Source organism: Homalodisca vitripennis, chromosome 7 (genome assembly GCF_021130785.1).
Source record: "Homalodisca vitripennis isolate AUS2020 chromosome 7, UT_GWSS_2.1, whole genome shotgun sequence".
Taxonomy (NCBI): domain Eukaryota; kingdom Metazoa; phylum Arthropoda; class Insecta; order Hemiptera; family Cicadellidae; genus Homalodisca; species Homalodisca vitripennis.
Window position 1 is genome coordinate 130,591,537 of NC_060213.1, and position 22,364 is coordinate 130,613,900.

Consider the following 22,364-nt stretch of genomic DNA (forward strand, 5'->3'; position numbering starts at 1 on the left):
TTTTAATTAAATTAGATTACGCCTTGACACAAAAACACATTTGTCATTTTTAAAGAGACATAAAAACATGTTTGTTACTTTTAAAGAGAATTTTGGGACAGATAAGTTTTTAACCCTTGATCTGACAGTAAGCTGTTTTTAATGCGCTAGCCATGTCATAAAATAAATTCTTGCATTGAGAATGGGATATAATAAATACAAGGAAAGAACAAAGCTAGTTTATAAAACATTTTATTGAGATATTTCTGGTCCAAAAATATATAAAGTAACATAAAAATAAAAAATATATGCATTGTATATAATAATATCAATTGTATATAATTATAGTGTATATTATACAAATAAACAAACTTTAAACAAATACAATTATAGCCAAACAATTAAGCTAAAACATTTACTTACTTTATCACAATACCCAACATGTGCAGGCACGAACACACACACTTATATTTGGAAGAGTATATATTTTTAATGTATTACTAAGACTTATAGGAATGCTATAAATTCACAAAAAACACAACTGTTTTATTGGGTTATAATTTATTGATAGTACTTGGAATACAAAAATATTCAATCTAACCATTTATAAAAATAAAATCTTATTATTAATATATTTTCAAAGAATTATTCTAGCCACAACATGGTTTTTATCTTTCTTTTTGGATTTCTTTTCCAAAGATTCAAAATAGGCAGTATTTAGGTGACCCTGACATCAGACGATTTTTCCATGCAGCCTGTCACCAATTCTGTTATCTATTTGGCTGAGATTGCAATTTAACCCATTGTGGGCGAAGGCACATTGTGTCTATCCTACTCAAGTTTGTCTCATTTACATTGGCAATAAAGGTAGATTACGTGGACACAGTATTGACTGAGATTTTTGGTTTTTAAGAAGACAAAAGAGAGAGGAGATAGTGTTGGCTTTGAGCGTGAGATAATATCACGCTCAAGAATGGCACTGATGAAATATAACCACTCTTCAATCATGGAACACATCCACCTGACGATTCTAGACTCCAGCCTCACCATGACGAGGATGAAGCTTGTCCGCTGCAAGCATCAACAGTTGCTGCTGGTTCATGTCCAAATGTAGGAAAATAATTTCAGAAAAGGTCACTGTAATGGACTTGAATATGAGTGGTGCAATCCAAAGATATTGCAGTGATGCAGCTGTCGCCTTTGCACATTACATTTCAGCAGATGTAGACATGAGTACTGGTGCGGCTGTGACGTTCAACAATAGTCTGGAAAACCGAATAAGTCAGAATTTTCTTCAGAATAACAAATTGACCTACAAACGTACCAAAAGTGGAGTATCTGTGTATGGCTTTGTCACAAAAACTAAGACACAATGAGAATCCTTCAACTGACGACTACAACATGTCCTTGAGTGAGATGACCACGGACTTTAATCAAAAGAATTTTAAAGTTAATCTGCTCTCCAATGGGTTGTTTTAGAGATGGAATCTCAACAGAACTATTTGTTAATGATCTGCTAGATTCAAAGATCTACTGAAGCAGCTGTGAATGTGGTGACCTGTGGTGAATTATCAACTGGAACACTTCATTATGAATTGAAGCACTCACAGTTTGTAGATGACTTAAAACATCTGATATCCATGAAGCTACATCAATACAAGAGGTGCTTGGATCAACGGCACACACTCTTTTCCACCTACGTCTAAGACAGTTTTGGAAACATCTGTGGTATCATCGCAATGAGTATATAGAAAACTACAGAATACCAACACCAACAAGACCCCCACTCATCAACACCAGTGTTTTTCACATTTTTCAACACAATCTACAAAGTCAGTAACATTGATAGCTAAATACCCTATCAATATTTTTAAAACCAAAATTTCACAACTGGCATACATGCATTTTTATTCACTGAATTCATTTTTCAATGTAACTAACATAAATTTTTAGCTACTGTAACTATATTTTTTGTAACTATGTTTTAAAATTGTAAACGCATCACCCTTTAGTTATTTCACACTAATATCTAGTATTTATGTGATACACTAAAAGTAGGAATCATATTTTGGAATTAAACAAACTTGATCTAGATTTTCTTTGAGAAAATTAATGACGTCAAGTATGTTTAATGCCATCAGTATGTTAAAGACTATTTTAAACGTTATATCTTAAAATATGTTTATTGTATTTAATAACTCTTGTGTAGTCTCAAGAACGTTCTTAGTCTCCGCTGGCTATATTATCGACTTTGTTAATGACTCTTAAGAGTTCATACGACAAATAAAGATTATTTATTTACTGAACAAAATAAGTGTCAATGAAAAACTACTTTATGTCCAGTAACTACAATATTTTATTGACAATACATACATATACAGTATAATATTTATCTTCTAATGAGAAATAAGTACAATACACTTTTAAGCATTAATCTATTGAAGGCTTTGAAACTCGATACAAGACTTCTTTTCCAGTTTTGAAGGTTGGCATTATTTAGACTCTGACTTTCGGACGATTTTGTTCATGTAGTCTGTCAGTAATTCAATTGATTAGTAATTGAGTGGTATTGTAATTTAAGTCCTATAATGGAGTTTTAGAGTTTAGATAATATAAATTTTTTTACAAAATCTACTACAAGTATAACTCAAAATTGTCTGATGTAAAAGAAGCCTGAATATGAATTTCACACATACACAGTGTAAAAAACTGCTGTACTAAGATTATTACAGGTTGTAAATATCTTAATTTTAAGAATAAGATGTAACAAGATTCCATTAAGATTCAAAATACACTAATTGAACACTTTTTCAAAGACACTTCTGTTACAAAGCAATGCTCAGGAACGGTTTCCCTCGCAGACTAGGACACTGCATATCTATCACAGACCTTATAATATTTATAGGTACAATTGCATAAGAATATATAAATAGTCATTCAGCATATAGATAGTATTCTATTTAATAACAATGTGAAAAATACATCATAAATGCGATATAAAACTTTAATATGGCTATAACATTATTCCTTAGTAGTGGCAGTCATTTGACTCGTAAAAAGTAATTATGAAACTATTACCATCGAAGCAGCTTAGAAAACGACAGTCTTCATTATCAGTTCACTTTGCGTACAGAAAAAATTGTACACTGACAAAATATTAATCAAATTAAAAGTAACATAAATAAATAAAAATGTTACTAGGTTTAGCTCTCTACATGAGAAAAAAGTTAGTGTTATAAACAAGAACTATTTTGCACTAACTTGCAGAAATATAATGAATGTTGTTGAATAAAGAACTTTATACTATAGTAAAATTGACTTCAGTATAATAAATTTAAAATCAATACTATACCAAGTGTATCTGTGAATAAATTACAATCTAAGTACAGGCACCATAACGAAGTACATATTGTTAATATTACATATTATAATATAGCTTAAGAACATTTTGAACTTTGTGTTGTAACGCAACAATCCATCCAAATAATATAGCATTGTATTTACAATGTACCCAGTCATGTTCTCTCACTAAATTTTTAAAGACTGTAATCTCAATTGGCAAGTTGTATTGCAAAATTTACTGTCACTAAAGAAAATCAACTTCTATTTAAACCTCAAAACATAGCCAAATAAAATTATTCTTTTTCTTTTCGGTTTTCTCTGTAATATACAGATTTTTAGAAATGTCCACGATGAATTTCAGGTAGTGCCCAGTATTTCATAACAGCAGGTAAGTATTAAAATAACAAAAGTTCTGGGTACAATACTAAATTCAACATAAAATTCAAAATAAAAAATATCTGCATTGTAACATTTGGAATCGGATTGAAGTCACCACATGAACATTTCATAAGTAAACGTCATAAACTAAATATAATATTGTGAGTATTGTCAAATACCAATGACTAGATTAAATATGGCATTGATTATTCATATAGGATCAAAGATAAATTGCCACACCATTGGTGAGTTCAATTTAAAACAGTGTATTTTTATATTTCAATTCACGACTTATGTTTTGAAATAAACATCAAGACTAGAATAATTATGAGACATTGTTTGGTTTAAAATGTAATCCTCACAGAAGTACCCTTCGGCTATCAAATACTTCACCCAGAGCCATTTTTATATCTCATATTTTTTTACATTTTTACAACTATAAAAGGTTTTCTATTGCATTCACTTGAATCTGTTAAATTTTAAAACCAGAAACCTTATAGTGAAAGTTCAACTTTAGGCAACAAAAAGATAAGAGGAGACATATCGGGTAAGTTAAATGCCTCTCGGACTTTAATTTGATATTTAGTCAAAACTATTGAACAAGTTACTCATACTGTCTATGTTGTAATAAGTTTTGATGCATTTGTTACCTTTTATAACTAATAGTCTTTTTTATATCTCACAGCCAACAAAAATTTACAGTAATTGATTTTTATCCTTAGAAATAAACTTATATGAGAATAATTTGTTCTGACAGGTTTAATTTTATTAAGATGCTTACCTTTGGGAATAAAGCACCAGGCTGTATACTTTTTGAGAAATACATCATGTAAAGTGATCTTATTTCAAGGATGACTTTCATAACAGTAATACTTTGGGAGTGCTCATGGCCGAGTGGTCTAAGGCGTCAGACTTAGGACCTGAGTTCGAGATAACGCAGGTTCAAATGCTGTCAGTGATCGAAGAACAGTGTTTTTCCAGTACCATCGACCTTGTACTGTTCATCGACTCTCCCATTTATACTGTTTTATATGATCCTCGCACAGGCCAGTGGCTCAGGAGGGCAGACAGAAATAAGGCTTAAGAGGAAATCGTCAACTCCTTTTTTATAAAAAAAACATGTTACGGAAATTGAGTCATACAAAGACATCCGTGACTTGGAGACAAAAGTTTGAACATCAAAATCTGAAAAAAGAAAAAACCAATTTAAAGCCAAATAAAACTGGGAGGTAATAAATGGTTTATTACTTACAAAAACATTTTATTCAATAAATACTATGAAATCACACACACACACACACACACACACACACACATATATATATATATATATATATATATATATTAAAATTGGACTAGCTGAATTCCATGGAATGACATGCACCATTATCAAATTCGAAGATGCCTCATAGAAAAGAAGCTTCATGCACAATTTCAATTCAATAGGTTAGTTTATTATCGAGATATTGTGCGAAGAGAGAATGACAGAAATAATTTTTTTCTAGCCCCTTGAGTGAGAAGCTTTGCTAAAGCTCAGCCAACAATATCACATGACATATTTTTAAACACAAATTTTAAATGCAACATTTTTAGGTTGAAATGTTGTATGATTACTTCATGCATAAAGCATTGTAGGTTAACGTTGACTTTTGCTGTTTAACCCTGAAACTGGCAAAGTTGTATTTAAAACACGTTTTTCCTGTCGCGAGTACAGACTATGCGTATTACAATTTGGGTGTTATTGTGGTATAAATGATTTTATAACTCTTAAAAGCTATTATTATGGTCATTATTCAATAATAAATGCCTTATAAAACATGAAATAAACATAAATTAAGTGTTTATATATTTTTAACAGGAAGAACAAAAATGCAACACGTGTTTTGGGTCTGGTACACTTATATAAGAAAATCACTGATCCCGTCAACTTCCACCCAAGCCAACCACCATTAATTTAAGGTGTGCCATCCCACCGGGTTTTACCACAGACCAGTGACTCTTATAAGTGTACATCAGACCGCTAAAATCCGTAACATCAGGCCCGGGAATCGAAGCTGTGACTCTGACGTTAACTCCTGCGTCCGAGATTAGTGCCTTAGACCACACAGCCATCCTGACTTGATGTCTTTCATGTGCAGATAGTTCACGTAGGATACCTGCTGTTGCTGCTTGAATAAACCAGATTCCATACCAGTCCAATGGTTAAAAGCTTGTTTCTAAGTAATTTTTCAAAACCATAATATATGTTGCAATATATGAAAACTCACCAGCCATATGTTGCTATTGGATCCAGCCAGCCTGAGTGGGTGGGGGAGCCGTGGGCATGATTGTTTTTGGCAACAGTGGAGTGAGATAATTGGAGGAAGATTCTGCTGAAGGATTTGAAGCGTCTAATGCAGCTTGTGGCAAAGGCATGGAAGGGTTAAAGGAAGGTTGCAGCAATGGCATTGAAGGATCAGAGGTAGGCTGTTGCATAGGCATTGAGGGATTGAAAGAAGGCATTTGGAAAGTTTCAGATGGGTTCTGTGGTACGGGCATAGGCTGTGGCATCGGCATAGAAGGATTGAAAGGTGGTTGTGCCATCGGCATAGCGGAATTGAATGTGGGTTGTGCTACTGGCATAGCGGAATTGAAAGGCGGTTGTGCTGTTGGCATAGAAGGATTGAAGGGCGGTTGTGTCATAGGCATGGTAGGATTGTAAGATTGTTGTAAGGGCACAGAGGAATCTACAGGAGGAGGTGCTCCTCCAGCCTGGTAGACTGGCACGGTACCCAGAAACACAGGCACCTCATCGGTCAGATCGGAGTGGCAGCTTCCTGTTTCAGCTATCACCTGATAAACCACACAACATTTTTCACTGATAAGAACCACTTCATATTGTACTAATTACTTTATTATCAGTATTTATATTTCAATTATTATTCATAGATAATATACTGTATCTGCTTTAAGTTCCACAAAGTTAAAAACATCAAGTAGATCACAATCACTCACTTAACTAAATTGCCTGGAACCTGTTCAGATCCATGTTATCTTGACTTTAAAACTGCTAATTTTTTTGGTTACTCTGAAAAAATGTATTAATTTTGTTTATATAATTTTTGTAAATTATAACTTTTGGCCATGTTTTATTTTAGTGATTTCCATTATAGCAATACACTGATCTTCATATATCTAGAATCTGTAGGCCAATTGAAGCATTCACCCTTTATGAACTTTGGCTTCTGGCAGTGTCCGGTGCCCGGCAGCTCACTGTCTTTGGGAAATCGCGGTCCCTGAGTGCTCTCAGCCACTAGGAGTTCCTGGACTAACTTAAAGTCCTCCAAAGGTAATGGCTTCTGGGAACTTCTGGTACCTAGGGGCCTTTGGTTTGCAGGAGCACAAAGCGTTTTGCCACTCCCAGCCGGTTGAAAATGAAACACCACTTTTATCATGATTATAATACCAGCCGATATAAGAATAGAACAGCAAAATTGCTACGATGGACATTCTCGAGTTGTGATAGTAAAAATATTGAGAACTAAGACGTGTAACTGAGTACCAGTAATTAAGTTTCAATGAAACGTTACACCTTGAAGAACACTTACCATGAAAACATAGTCACAAGTGATGATGGAACACCGTTGCAGGTTGAATACAGGGACCACAGGAACTGAGAACTGTTGAGTGAATGTCTTTGAGTCTCTGGCATTGACACGACCCAGTGAAAGCTCCACCAGGTTCTCATAGTCTGTCTTCGTTCTGTGCTCAGGCACATTAGCCTTACATTCTAAAATCTAGACATATGAAGCAACTGGTCAGCACAACAACTTACAAGGAAATGAATATTTTCAGCTCTAACTGTTAGAAGCAGAGAAGCCTTTTAGGGGTGAGTTATCATTGTAAATTTAGAATAAATGAGAAATTCTTTATTTATGCAGGCAAAGTTAGGGTCAAATGGCCCTTTCTTTCACTTAACCTGCTTAATATAAACTTAAAATAATTAATTAAATATTACCTTAAGAATAACAATTAAAGAGATAATTACATTCACCCACGTGTACATGAGAAACAACATATAACTGAATCTTGACCCCTGCACGACACCATATCAGTTTCTGATATATATCGAAAATAATTTTTTCTTGCTGAACATTCTGAGCTCTTCAATTTTGAAACACTACAACTCTCATACTAGATGTACATTTTTTAAAGTTCCATCACACAAGGTCTGAAAAACTCTGTAGCACAATTAATGACTAACCAACCTTTTGTAACTTTATGACTATATTTTCCACATCCACGTCACTCGCGTTGTCCACCTCCAGGATCACAGGGATGTTCTGGCCTGGCACATATCCAGCATACGGCAAGTTCAGGACCATCGTCAGAGGGCCCGAGCGACACCAAAGGCAGCAGAACGTCTTTTCCACTTCTTGTTTTACTGGTAACTAAAACATATTCAGGGGAGAAATCAATACAATGTACTGGCTTTATTAAATTCCAACCATAATGGTGGAGGTATTCTGTCTCCTGGTTGTGTCCTTTTAATTTTCTTCCTTCTTCTACACCCTCCCCCCCTTATTAATTTCTAGTAGTGATTTGTTCAGTTGCTAAATTTTTGTTGTAGTGAGGAGTTTCAAATCAAATCAAAATCTTTATTGTCTTTAGGCATATAGCAATCAACATGGTCATCATTTTATGTTACAAATCATAACTTGTCATAGTTAATGTTTATACTACTTAGGTAGGACTAACTAGTGAAAATTGATAAAATAAAACATCATTTTTGTTATACCTAATTCTTGAATTAAAATAATATTGATAAATATCAAATAAAGTCTTAAATTGAATAAATAAACTAAAATAAATAGTCTATAAATAAAATAAATAAATCTTACATATGTAACAAACTTACAAAACATTAATTTCAGAATTTGGCATGTTTAAAAATTCATCCATACTATAGAAGGGATGAGCAGCCTACCATCTATGTAACTTACATTTAAAGAGACTAAAAGATAAATCTTTGGTTGGGAGTGGTAACTTATTATATAGTCTAATACACATTATAGTATGGCTAGATCTAATTTTTTCCAATCTTGTGAAGGGTACATCAAGACATGCCTTGTAGATTTTTCATGGATTTCATTCCTTACATTATATGATAAAATATCTTTATGAATATATAACAATAAATAAAATATATAGAGATTAAAAACAGTTAAAATACCTAAATTAATAAAAAGTGGTTTACAATTAGCCAGGTAGTGAGACTTGGTAATTATTCGAACAGCCTTCTTTTGTATCAAAAAGATATCTTTAAGGTTGCTGGAATTGCCCCAGAAAATCAAACCATAGCTTATTATGGGCTGAAATAGACCATAGTAAACAGTAACAATATAATGTTTAAGGACACAACTCATAAGACGTCTTAATAGATAAATCACACGAGATAGCCTAGTTGATATTTGTTCAATGTGTTTTGCCCATGACAGCTTACAATCAATGTACACACCTAAAAACTTAACACAATTATCAAACTCAATAGCATCTGTAACAGGCCTAAGAATAAACAGAACTGATTTAGTTTTGTCATTATTTAAAAGTAAGTTATTAGCTGAAAACCAATTTGAAGCTAGTTCTAAAGTATTATTGACTTGTAATTATTGTAAATCAATGAAGTTTTTATCAATAGAAAGAAAATTGGTGTCATCAGCATACATTCAAGTTTTAGACTGTTGAATATTAATAGGTAAATCATTTATTGCTATTAAGAACAAAAGAGGGCCCAATATAGACCCCTGTGGAACACCACATCAAAGCTCCCTAGCTGAAAACCACCGGCCATCAAGATAAACAGTTTGAGTCCTCTTAGACAGATAAGATCTAAAAAAATTGTTTTGCAGATCCACTGATGCCATACTGTTCCATCTTTTCAAGCAACAAGCTATGATCAACACAGTCAAAAGCATGGCTTAGGTCAATAAAAGTGGCCCAGGCATATTCTTTGGACTCAAAAGCATTGAGAATCTCCCTTACTACAGTATCAATAGCAGATATTGTTGATCTACCTTGCCTAAAGCCAAACTGTTGATCAGACAAAAATTCATGCAATTCCAAGTACAGGCTTACCTGCTTATAGACAATGTGCTCAATTACTTTACCACAGACTGGAATAAGCGAGATGGAACGGAAACTTGCTGGGCTTGTTGTAGGCCCTTTTTTAAATACCGGTATTACTTTGTAAGTTTTCAGACTATCAGGAAATACACCCTGCTCCAGGCATAAATTAATACTAATGGTAAGTGGTTCTGCAACATGATCCACTATTTCCTTCAAAATATTGCTAGATAGGCCATAGAAATCCTTACTATCTGTTTTTTTCATTTGACTTATAACAGACCTTATTTCAAAAACTGACACTTGATTCCACTTAAAGCTATCTGGGTTTGCAAACATTGGGCACATTTCAGTAGCCAATACTGAGCTAGGCTTTTTTATATTAGACCTTATTTCAGTTATGGAATCAAAATAATTGTTAAAAGTTGTTTTTGTCCCACAACCAAACCTTTGACAACCACCGTAACCATATTTTACCTTTAATTTTTTATTTAATTCAAATCTTTACCTATATGTTTTTTATTTGAGTGACTAGGAAAGTTATGATTTTGATTTTTATAAAAATTCTGTAACCACATAAGGATTTTCTGGAAAAGAAAAATAAGTGTTAAAGATATATTATTAGTTTGTACAACACTAATGGCAAGATGAATAAAGTTAGAATGATACACTCTTAACACTTTCAAATATTTAGGTACTTCATCATCTTGAAACCTTACAAGACAAAAATCTTTATTATCATATGGATTTATTTGTAAAAACAAGGCCTTTATTTAGTTATAATCAACCATGAATATGTCTGTGAACATATTCTCTTACAACGATTCAATGATTGTACACACATACATCTAATAAGGAGTTAATTAATTCAGACAGTCTCTGTGTTGCTTTGAGTAAAAACTGTTTGGCAACTGGGAATATAACAATTCCTTTTCCAAATTTTGAACAGTCACCATCTTGAAACCTCTTTTTAGTGGTTGTGACTAGCTCACACATGTCTAAGCAATTCATAAATACTACTTTAGTACCAAGTTTAGTTTCAATCAGCTAGAAATTATGGCAATTATAGTGTTCACCACTGTTTCTGCAATGCTTCCGTGCCGGAACTCAAAACTTGGTATAGCAAACCTTACAAGATATAAAAAAAACACTCAAGAACAAACATTATTGTACGTACATTACCTAAGATTTATAAAACACACTTTTATTTTCCTCTATGTTTCACAATAACTGAGATATAACTGTCCCTTATCCAAACTTTGATCGGCTGCAATCTTTAAACATTAAGAAATATAAAAAAAGTACAAGAATAAAAGTTATTTAAAAATAATTAATATTCTAGTACTTGGGAAATAGTTGAGAAATTTATGCACAAATATGAATTACCGCCATTTTGAAACTCTCTATTGGAATACAAACTCATCCAAGAAATGTGCAAATACGCCGTCTTTATACTTAGTCTGGATATATACAAAATTATGGCAGGTATAGTGTTCACAAGATTGCATTACATTGTATAAGCCCATACGTACATGCAAACAGATACACACATGTAAATATTTGGTGGTTTTGGGTTCCGGGAGCCATGATCGAAAAATCGCCAAAAATCTCCAGGAAACTCTGTCATGAGGGTAATAGCAATAGGCGGATTTCCATGAAATCTAAAAGCATGCATTTGAAACGATTTGTATGATAATTCACTCACAATGGTATATTCATGCAAATATAAACTTGATTTAGAAGGCAGTGAATTTTGCTGACACAAAGTAGGTTAAGAGGTGAAAAAGATGGATGTAACACAAACCTTAGTTTTTAGTACAGGAATTGTGTATTGAACATTGAACAATGCAAGGTGTGCCATTATTGTACTCACAATAAAACTTAACTTGATGTCACAAAATATTAATTCTTTGCACCCCTTAAAAACAAACAGAAACACTGACATAATTCCATGCAAACAAACAAATCACATTTGGAAAAAATACCAATCCAAACTTTCAAGCGGGATAGGTTATTTAATTTCATGACATGCTTTTGAGAGTTTAAATAGACTGAATCGTTTAACCTTAGCTTCTGCGATGTAGTTGAGATCAACATTGGTCATTATGCTGAACGATTTCTCCACTTTGTCATCAATTTCCCAGGGAATATCAACCTTAGCTTTAATTAAATATCGAATATTGCCGTGTTCACTCTCGAAAGATGAAGGCAGTACAGGCGGCAAAGTTGTGGTGAACGGATGCTCATACTCTCCTGGCAGAATCTCCATTTCACCTGGAGATTACATACGTAAATTGAATTTATGGTAGACATGGTATAATATATACACTGTACCATTTCAGGTGAATTCTTTACCATCATTGTAATGAAATTTTATATCTAATGCTTTACTATTTTGTTATTCGATAGCAAGGAATTTTCATCCTGCAATCAAATATAAAAGGTTGCTTATGCTTTTATAAAAGAGAAACATTTTAAAATGGAGGAAATACCAATACACTATCAGTGCTCAGAATAATGTACTGGAGAGTGGGATTTTACCTATAAGGAACTTTGAAAGCCAACTTAGGCATGACTTTTCTGCATTATGTAAGCCTTCTTCACAAGGTGTATCAGGTTGAGCAACATCAACCCTTATTACCACCAATCTTGTCAAGACAAAATCTTTTTCAGGAAAATTTATTCTGGGAAGATTTGTATGATGACAAATCAGCTATCTACTTTCTGTCCATGACTTTAAATAAAAATAAGCAATCCTTATCCTAGTGTAAGGAGCTATTGATAACATTATATTATGCCTTTTTACATTCAGTGTTGACATATGGACTTAGGCTATGGGGTGGAGCAGGTGTTGCTGAGAGGGTGTTCGTATGGCAAAAGAAGGCTATTAGATTGAATAGTTGGTCCTAAAAATCTAGATTCATGTAGAGCCAGTTTTAAGCAATTAAATACTCTAACATTGCCACCATTGTATATCTATCTATTCTAATCTAGTTTTTCTTAAAGAAAATGAAAGTGCATTTTTGAATAGAGCTGCAATACATATGCATTATACGCCACAAATCTGCCACAAATTAGACTAAGCAAAACAAAATAAAGTAAAAATTTCATGAAATACAGTTTTTTAATAAATTGCCTTTGACCATAAGATCCTTGAGTTTATCCAAATTTAAATTGAATATACTTCAAATATTGGAATAAAACATTTTTTATTCAGTTGAGGAATTGTTAAATCTTTTATTTCCTGCAAACTCATGACTAACTTTAATTTAATTCAGCTTGAACCTGGTAGGAATAATGGACTTGGACTTGGTTTGTATTAAGGGCAATATGATTGAACTAATTGTATACAATTTATTTTTATATTTTATTTATCAATGTTTATATGTCTAAGTGTCTTGATGTGTTTCTATAATTATTGTTGGTTGTAGTTTTTATTCTAAATTAATTAGTTATAAACTTTTTAGCCATTTTTTATCTAAATATTGTATACTTTGGTAGCATTGGTTGTGCCTTAGCAGCTTCTTATGACATGTTATAAATTATGGACGTATTTATGTTACTTATTATGTGTTTTAATTTATTTAGACTTAGTTCATTTTTTAGATAAGTATTTTTGACAATTCCTATTGTATTAAATTGTATTTAATGGCAATAAAAACGGTACTTTGGGATTATACCGACCACACCCAGACATGAATCGTTATTTCACATTTTGCTTCTACTGATTACTACATTAGCGTAGTAGAACAATATTTTCGTCAATATAAAACAGGAATTGTCTTATCGCAAACCCCTCCCCATTCTCAGACAGACGTCAAAGTCGAGCGGTCTAGTAGATAACGTGATTGCAGAGTCTCGCCGCCCGTTCAGCTGGTGCGTCTCTTTGTTGTACTTCCGTGTTTTACCCCTACATTTCTCCAAACACAAAATTCAATAAAAACAAACATTACCAAACAAAAACTAAACTCTTTATTGAAAAAAACACTCAAAAATTGTTTTTATTCTTGATCACACTCCGCCACCCAAAATGCGAGTGCCTCCGGCTTCGAAGCCCGCGCTGATTTCAACGAAAGAAAAACATCCCTCGAGATAATACCTATCAGTAAAATACCAAATTCTAGAGGGGCTGATCAGAAATATAAATTGAATTGTAATGGAAAGGCTTTTATGTACCGTGCAAAAAACTTAAATAACCATGTGATGCCGCGCGGCCTGCTGTAATCGGGATTCTCGAGACAGATAAGATAACAGCGACAACAATAGCTGGAAATGCTTATAATTTTGTAATTAAAAAGTTGTTTTTTCGTTCTATCATGTTTGTTTCTATAAATTTATATTTTTGTGTTCTTCATACTGGTGTGGTCGGTATAATCCAAAAGTACGTATTATTGATAGTTATATTATTATTACTCATATGTGCTATAATAAATTCATTACGTAGTAGAACTGTTTGTTATAGGTTTATATTAGCAAGTCTTTTTAAACTTGCACTAAACTGGACTAATTTGGATTTTTAGCACAATGAATTAAAAGAACTTCAGTGCAGAAAACAATTACTTATGAAGGAAATCCGTCAAAAATCCAGTTTGTGCAAACAGTATTGTGACACGTGTACTTTGTGGCAAAACCCTTCACACAAAAGATCTTGCCATGCAGCGATTTTTATATAATGAAAAAGCAGTGGTGTGAAAAGTAATGTATGACTTCTTCTGAACATATCCACTGAGAATGGACCCACTACCCCAGGAGAGTGGGGAGAACATTCCACTATTCACTCTGGATAAGGCAAAAGTTGTGGTTGGTCATAACAATCAAAATGGTCCTATCAGAAGCAGAGGATGTTGAAGGTCAATTGCTGAAGTCAATTACAACTTCTCCTTAATGCGTACAATGCCTGTTTGAAGGCTGAGTGTACTTCATGCTGGAAAAAACAAGTCTTCTAATGACAAACAAAAGGAAGTCTACACTTTTTTTTGTTCTCTTAGGACAAGCATAGAAAATTGCACCTAGTCCTATAAGGATCTTTGCACTGCTTCAGGAGAGACAGGATATTTTGGAAGGGTAAGGTTGGGAGTAGGGGGCCACCTCCTGTTGAGATTCAAGAGGAAAAGTTCAGGACACTAATCTCAAGTCATGTTCTCTTGGAAAAAGAAGCCCTGCTCTGAACCAGCCTTTCCGGTTAAAGCAGGCAGGGGGTGGCACACCCTTATGTCTAGACTGGCAAGAACCTTTGACTCTTAGGGAACCAACTCCAACAGCCATCTCCCGCAGTAGACCATCCAATTGAATTACCTTTGCGCCACAGAATCTCAACATTTGCAATAGTGATGTGCCGCTCCTGGACATCCATAAGATTGCCCAGATTTAAGTGACACATCAGTTTTTGCTGTACCCGCTGTGGGTTATACTGGAAGGTATAACCCAGCCAGAAGTGAACCCTCCTGGGGAAAAGTCTACACTTTGGTATCAACTAAAACACCTTTAAACGTCCGGCCAGATGATCGAAAAGTAGATAAAGACATGGTTCCAAAAAGTCACAAGCTATGGTGATCTCTCTGAATACCACTTAACTCTCAATGTCATCATTGATAAGATTGAAGCAATAAGCACATATAGGATTTACGCCATATGGTACATCAGCTTGTGTTTGTCACGTTAATGGTACCCTGCTACCTTTTCATATTATTTAGAGATTGGCTTGTCAATTGCTGTACGAGACAAACTAGCCTACAAAGTGCGGACCAAGACAATCACCTCTGGGGTTGAATTTTGGCTAAGATCTTCGAAATAGTCTGCTCCACCTGAGAGGTGGTTTTATTGTCTATTGCTGCAGGTACAATAAAGCTAAAGACTACAAGTGTGTCTACACTCTCCGGGCGGATCCATCCAGAATGGAAACCACTGAATTAGCTCATGCAGTTTCATTGGCTGCTTTGTTTAGTAGAATATGGGCGATGAATTAAAGTAATCTTTATACTTAAAATAGTTTGTTTTTTGATTGACTTTACTTACTGCTAGAACTACCCGTAAGGTAGTACTTTGTAGAAAAATATTCTTCAGAAGCATGGAAGCGAACTTCCTCAGTTTTTGAATCCTCTCCTGGCCTAGAGACCTCTCTAGTGCCCCAGAATGAAACATTGGCTTCACCACGAATTTTAATTTTAACACCTGGAATTCATAAAACCATAATCACTTGTTTGTCGTTAATATGAAAATAAGCCTAAATTAACTAACTTTCAATAACTCAATGATGGATAAAGTTCAGTGTTATGAATAAAAGTTCAAGTAAATAACGATATAACATAACCAAACAGGAATCAGCATAAATTTCAAATAATCTTTATAACCACTAGGTTAGTTGGTTTTTTAAAAAGTACTTTAGTATTATCCGGAGGTCCACTATTTTTTTAAACAGTTTTTCTTGCCGGGGACCTAATAAACTATAGTATTAGAAAAAATAGACTTTGTTGACTTACTGTGAAAATTACATGTCATAACGATCAGTTCTTGTTTATTGCCTCCAGAAAGGAAGCGATATCAACAAGAAAAAGGCCACTCTATACCTACTATTTGTTATTAGACAATACATACGTACACAGACAGATTTAATATAAATATAGAACAGAGTGGCCTAATTCTCGCCGACGTTGATTCCTTTTGTGAGAGAGAAAACAAAAACTGATCATCATAATTACATATGTAATTTTTACAGTGTCAAATAAAGTCTGTTCTTTCTATAATGTAGTTTTTAGGTCCCTGATAATAAAAACTATTCCAAAAACAGTGGCCTCCTAATAATACCAAACTACCGATTGTAATGGTGGCTGCAGTATAATAAGAGGTCAACAGTGAAAAGTAACTAAATGTTAAACTGTTTTGTTTGTTACATTTTCTGGATACACAACATAGATAGTTTTTATATAATGTAATTCGTGTCAACATTTTTGTTTCTTAAGTTTAGATAATCATAAATATGATTGTGGTGATGGCCTTTTATTATACTGCAGCAGTAATAACTGAGTTTTTACTCCACAAATGCTAGTAATGTTTTCCTGAGGCAGCAAGCCAATTTTGGTCTTCTGGTAGAAGTTAAACAATAGCAGATAAAGGTCAAGCTTTAAAGAAAACCACATATGTAATAATTATGACGAATGATCAGTCAGTTTTTTCATCAGCTTTACCTTGATCGGCCACTACTGTTCACCCTAATTTTAATTCTTTGGTAGCTGTAAGATAAAAGGCCGGAGCGGCAAATCACGAATTTGACGTTATCAACGTATTCTGCTCACCCTCCTGAACAAAAAATATATATAGTACTAGGGGGTGCAAATGACAAATAACATGATTTTAGGGGGTATATTCATAAGTGGTTAAGTTTCTAATGTTTTAATGTTCAGTTTGTGTGCTGTGTCTGGATAATCTGTTTACTTGAATATTATCTGCGGCCGGGACTGATAGCAGCCTGATAACGTATCTGTTATCTGAGTTCTCGGGGCAGAGTTAGTGCTTCACAAGATGTCGTGTTCAGTAGGTGAATCAACCATCCACTAGTTCGACCAACCCTAGTGAATTGTGTGTGTCGGAGTGTTTAGTAGGGCACGTAAAGAGTTTACGTTTTAACCGAAACGAAATTATTTCCTTTTTAATTGAACATGGAATTTTTAATAATGAGTGTATTTGTTCGTCGTGCAGTCGTGTGTTGTTTTTAAACCGGGAGACTTTGTTTCGTTGCGATAGGAAAATTAGAAAAATTAGTAAGAAAATAAGTTTTAAATGTTGCAATTTTTAAACATCCACTTTTTTGTTGCTGCTGCTCAGCTATATCCACCAACACACTAATGGTAAGGGTCAATCCATTTCAAATCACCCAGGTCATGTTGCTCAACATTTTTAATTTGCCTAATTTTTTTATTATGAGTTCCCTACGGTAGACAATCACAAAACACTATTTGAAAAAATTTTACAAGCCATTGTTTTTTTCTGGCGGCCATTTTAAAATGGCGGTTTTGCAGATTTTAGTAAAATACGCGGTTAGCGAAAAGTGTTATTTGCCAAGCTATTTTTAAAAGATATCAGAATAATCCGAAAAAACCAGTGTGTTCAGCATAAAATGAACTTCAATTTGACATTATAATAATGTTTCTTTTGTGCAAGAAAGTCAGTCAAACTTGTTCTGCAAAATCTCAGAAGAAAATCATCAATTGTTACTTTTTAAGACCATAAAAGTTTAAGAAGGAAAAGAGACTCACTACTAATATTTTATTTCTTTGTTGAAAACTAATATAACTACCTACTGAAAAAGTTTTAGCCCTGAGAATGCTCTCCTTTTTTCTAGAGCTTTTCAAAAAATGGCCGAAAGCCTAATAATGTCAATTTTCTAGGGTTAATAACTAAAAAGGGACTGAATGAAAATAAATGAAAATTTTACAGAATGTTCTTTATACAAATAGGAATATCTCATAAAAAATTATGACTGAGACTTAACTACATTTAGAGATATACAGCATTGAATTTCAGTTAAACGCGCTAACCCTTTTTCTCGCTTGTGCGGTACCAAGTTAGCAAACAAGGGCTTGTTTAAATCATTATGTTAACCATAAACTTATATTTAATGCTCAAAAAATTATATTCCTTGTTTAAACCTACTTAGGATTTTACAATTAAAAATTATTTAAAACCAGAAAATAATGGTATAAATAAACAATACTCATAACCACAAAATACCACTTGCGCACTTTAGGAAAAATAATTTGCTTAGATCTGTTATACTGTCAAAATGTATATGCATTTCAATTTACGTTCTAAAAATATAATATTATTAAATACATTTTATAAAACACATGATGTAAAAATATATGTTAGTACTGAGGAATATTTTAAAATAGTAATAGTAAAAGGTGAGTGACTTGTCAGCTGAAGAAACAATGTTTGCTAAAATTAAGAATTTCGAAAGAAATTACTAATATTTGCCACTACCACAAAGATAAGTATTTAGACAAATACAAACACATTTATGGGAAAAAAATGTTGTGGGAATAAATGAGAAAACTATGTAATGAATTATCATCTTTATTTAATTCGCTGATGAAAATTGCAGCCAATAAGTAATGAAACCAATGTTTTAAATTCTAAATGCACAGAAGAACAATATTATGTGGATACAGTATGCAAGTGTAGTACAAAAATTGTATCGGTAAGTTAAGTTGAAGAATTATAATTCTTACCTATTGTCCTCACTGTGTAAGATTATGAGTTACTATTTTAAAATATTCCCTCAGGTACTAACATATATTTTTTACATCATGTGTTTTATAAAATGTATTTAATAATATTATATTTTAGAACGTTAAATTGAAATGCATATACATTTTGACAGTATAACAAATCTAAGCAAATTATTTTTCCTAAAGTGCACAAGTGGTATTTTGTTGGTTATGAGTATTGTTTATTTTATACCATTATTTTCTGGTTTTAAATAATTTTTATTGTAAATCCTAAGTAGGTTTAAACAAGGAATATAATTTTTTGAGCATTAAATATAAGTTTATTGTTAACATAATGATTTAAACAAGCCCTTGTTTGCTAACTTGGTACCGCACAAGCGAGAAAAAAAGGGTCTTAGGCGTTCTTTAACTGAAATTCAATGCTGTATATCTCTAAATGTAGTTAAGTCTCAGTCATAATTTTTTTTATGAGATATTCCTATTTGTATAAAGAACAATTCTGTAAAATTTTCATTTATTTTCATTCAGTCCCTTTTTAGTTATTAACCCTAGAAAATTGACATTATTAGGCTTTCGGCCATTTTTGAAAAGCTCTAGAAAAAAAAAAAGGAGAGCATTCTCAGGGCTAAAACTTTTTCAGTAGGTAGTTATATTAGTTTTCAACAAAGAAATAAAATATTAGTAGTGAGTCTCTTTTCCTTCTTAAACTTTTATGGTCTTAAAAAGTAACAATTGATGATTTTCTTCTGAGATTTTGCAGAACAAGTTTGACTGACTTTCTTGCACAAAAGAAACATTATTATAATGTCAAATTGAAGTTCATTTTATGCTGAACACACTGGTTTTTGGATTATTCTGATATCTTTAAAAATAGCTTGGCAATAAAACTTTTCGCAAACCGCGTATTTTACTAACAATCTGCAAAAACCGCCATTTTAAAATGGCCGCCAGGAAAAAACTATGGCTTGTAAAATTTTTTCAAATAGTGTTTTGTGATTGTCTACCCATAGGGAACTGATAATAAAAAAAATTAGGCAAATTAAAAATGTGTTGAGCAACAAATTTTATTTTTATTGGGTGATTTGAAATGGATTGACCCGTAAGTGTTCTCTGTTAATATCCATCTATATATTTATATTTGAGTTTTTCATGATTTATTAAGTTTTTTAACTTTACATAATTGCCTAGTTGCATTACATTTCAATTTATATTTCTGATCAGCCCCTCTAGAATTTTATATTTTACTGATAGGTACTATCTCGAGGGATATTTTTCTTTAATTGACATCAGCGCGGGGCTACTTCCTTCAATAAGAAATTGAAGTTGCTACAATAATTGTAAAGAATTACTGTCACCAATATCTTGTCACAATTAGATATATATATAAAAAAAATGGTAATAGCAGTCGAATGGCCTGAGACTAATGCCTCCAGCCACGAGTATAGACTAGGTCTGTATCGGCTTATTAAAAAAACTAACCTCTTATTTTCTTTGGTTTATCCACATAAAATTTTAATTTTCCAGATATTGTAGAACCAGCACAGTATATACCACTAGGATTATCTAATAAAATCTGAAAATCTTCTATACCCATACTAATACTGTAATAACACGTGTTAGAAAAATGTTACACAGATACAGATCTTCACCAACAGCAGCGACTACCCTTGTAAACAAACAACATACATTACAAGGACGTCACATGGACATTGGACATTCCTTCAATTCAAAACAACTCTTAAATGATACGTTTTTCTTTTAACAGGTTGGTACTTTGATCATGTAGCTACAGTTTCCTTTTATACTTTGGTTGGTGAAATTCCATTATTTTATATAATAATGGACGTACTTTTGGCACTCAGGTAACAATAACAGAAATAACCAAATTCAGTCGCATTTATCTTTCAAGATTAGAAGATCATCCAAACCACCTTGCGGTAAATCTACTTGATAATTCTAAAAAAATTATGGTTGCCTGTAAAGTCGGTTTTACGGGCGAAGATTTTACGTGACAACGTCTTTTTCTCGGTAGAATATTTATTGATATGAATATTATTAAATTGCACAATAGGAACAAGGAATTGAATAAAAATAAGAATTGCACAAATTTTAACTATAGAAATATACCTATTTTGTTTACTAAAACATTGTACATAATTTGAAATTAATTAAAATTTGTTATTGTAAATGGTAAAGTTGAATAAAACATTTACTAAAATTGGAATTTGAAATTCTTGCTAAACACAGTTAAATTCTAACTCCGCGCGTGGTGATTGGTCGGTTTAGTTCGTTTGTTTGGTCGCACTGTTATGACAGGTTAGAGGTTATAATTTGTTATTTTAAATGTTTGACTAGCAATACGCGCTGTTTCTTCTCAATCGACTGAATTACGATTGATTGCAGAGTGATTTAAACTAATAATTTACTTAACACTATCAACATTTGTCAATAGTATGACATAACCTATAAACTCAGTTTCTCAACTTTTGTGTCAATCTAACAATTAATCAATCAATCATAGTTTACGATAATGAAATATCAGTGTACAATTATTTACCTTTATTGTTGTAGTTGTTGTAAATGACGAATCTAAGCACTCCACATTTTCACGAATAAATATAGTTATCTGCTTTATCCCGTGCGGCGGACCCACAGTTATCTGCTTTATCCCGTGCGGATCCCGTGCGGCGGACCCACTGGACGGGCATCGTAACGTTACCGGGCGTTACACTTTTTCATGAGTGACTCCGAGCCGCAACCTAATTTAAGACGTTGTCACGTCAAAATGTGCACAGACTCCACGGAACTGCCGTCCTGGATCTACCTTTTTTTAGATTCTTGAATTAATTATGTAAGTGTTAACAGTGGTTAACATCTAACTCAGTTTTAGTTTTCAATGTTGTTTCTGCATATAATATTTACTTATTGTTCTCCTCAAATTGAACAGATTGTAAATAAATAAAATGCTGTTAAAAAAGATAACAATAACATTAAGGATATAGGATCGGAGTATTTACTAAGTTTAACGTCAAGTGTTTTAGCAAAGATGTGATTGTATCAGCAAATGGTTCCTGTCTTAGCAGTGACCTTCTAGGGAGTAATCTTTACATTTTTAGGGTGATAGTGCCAGAAATTTTATTCACTTTAGCTTGTTCTGTTTATAAATAGCGCACTATTGTCTTGTATTTAGAGTTGTAACCTATTTTAATCTTATACTAATTACTTTAATTTTATAAGTTACATTTAAAGTGTGATCTTGAAGTTAAAATTTACTCAACATAATATTTTTTATTTTTGTGTAATGTATTCAAAAGATTTCGTTCCCTCCTTTCGGTA

At 32.9% G+C, this 22,364-nt stretch overlaps 1 protein-coding gene across 2 annotated transcripts; it reads right to left on the reverse strand.

Annotated features, from left to right (window-relative positions):
* Positions 1-278: 278 nt before the first annotated feature.
* On the reverse strand, positions 279-20,749 carry LOC124366340 (arrestin domain-containing protein 3-like). Of its 2 annotated transcripts, none has more exons than XM_046822824.1 (7): positions 20,508-20,749; positions 15,817-15,972; positions 11,867-12,075; positions 7,947-8,129; positions 7,287-7,475; positions 5,967-6,531; positions 279-1,244 (listed from the first exon to the last, which is right to left on the reverse strand). In XM_046822824.1, exons 1-6 carry the CDS (start codon positions 20,620-20,622, stop codon positions 5,980-5,982), a joined length of 1,404 nt encoding a protein of 467 aa, XP_046678780.1. In that variant the 5' UTR covers positions 20,623-20,749; the 3' UTR covers positions 279-1,244; positions 5,967-5,979. The 2 variants fall into 2 exon arrangements, with proteins under 2 accessions (XP_046678780.1, XP_046678779.1); XM_046822823.1 differs by lacking the exon at positions 279-1,244 and adding an exon at positions 4,799-4,884 and having other exon boundaries at positions 20,508-20,748.
* Between the last annotated feature and the right edge of the window lie 1,615 nt (positions 20,750-22,364).

What these genes read in the sequence shown, in the direction of transcription:
- LOC124366340 (XM_046822824.1), bottom strand. Translation starts at nt 20,622, where the DNA reads ATGGGTATAGAAGATTTTCAGATTTTATTAGATAATCCTAGTGGTATA. An exon ending in CCTTACGGGTAGTTCTAGCA is followed by an intron (nt 12,076 to 15,816) that starts GTAAGTAAAGTC and finishes TGTAATCTCCAG; the next exon opens with GTGAAATGGAGATTCTGCCA. An exon ending in CTTGTGACTATGTTTTCATG is followed by an intron (nt 6,532 to 7,286) that starts GTAAGTGTTCTT and finishes GTGGTTTATCAG; the next exon opens with GTGATAGCTGAAACAGGAAG.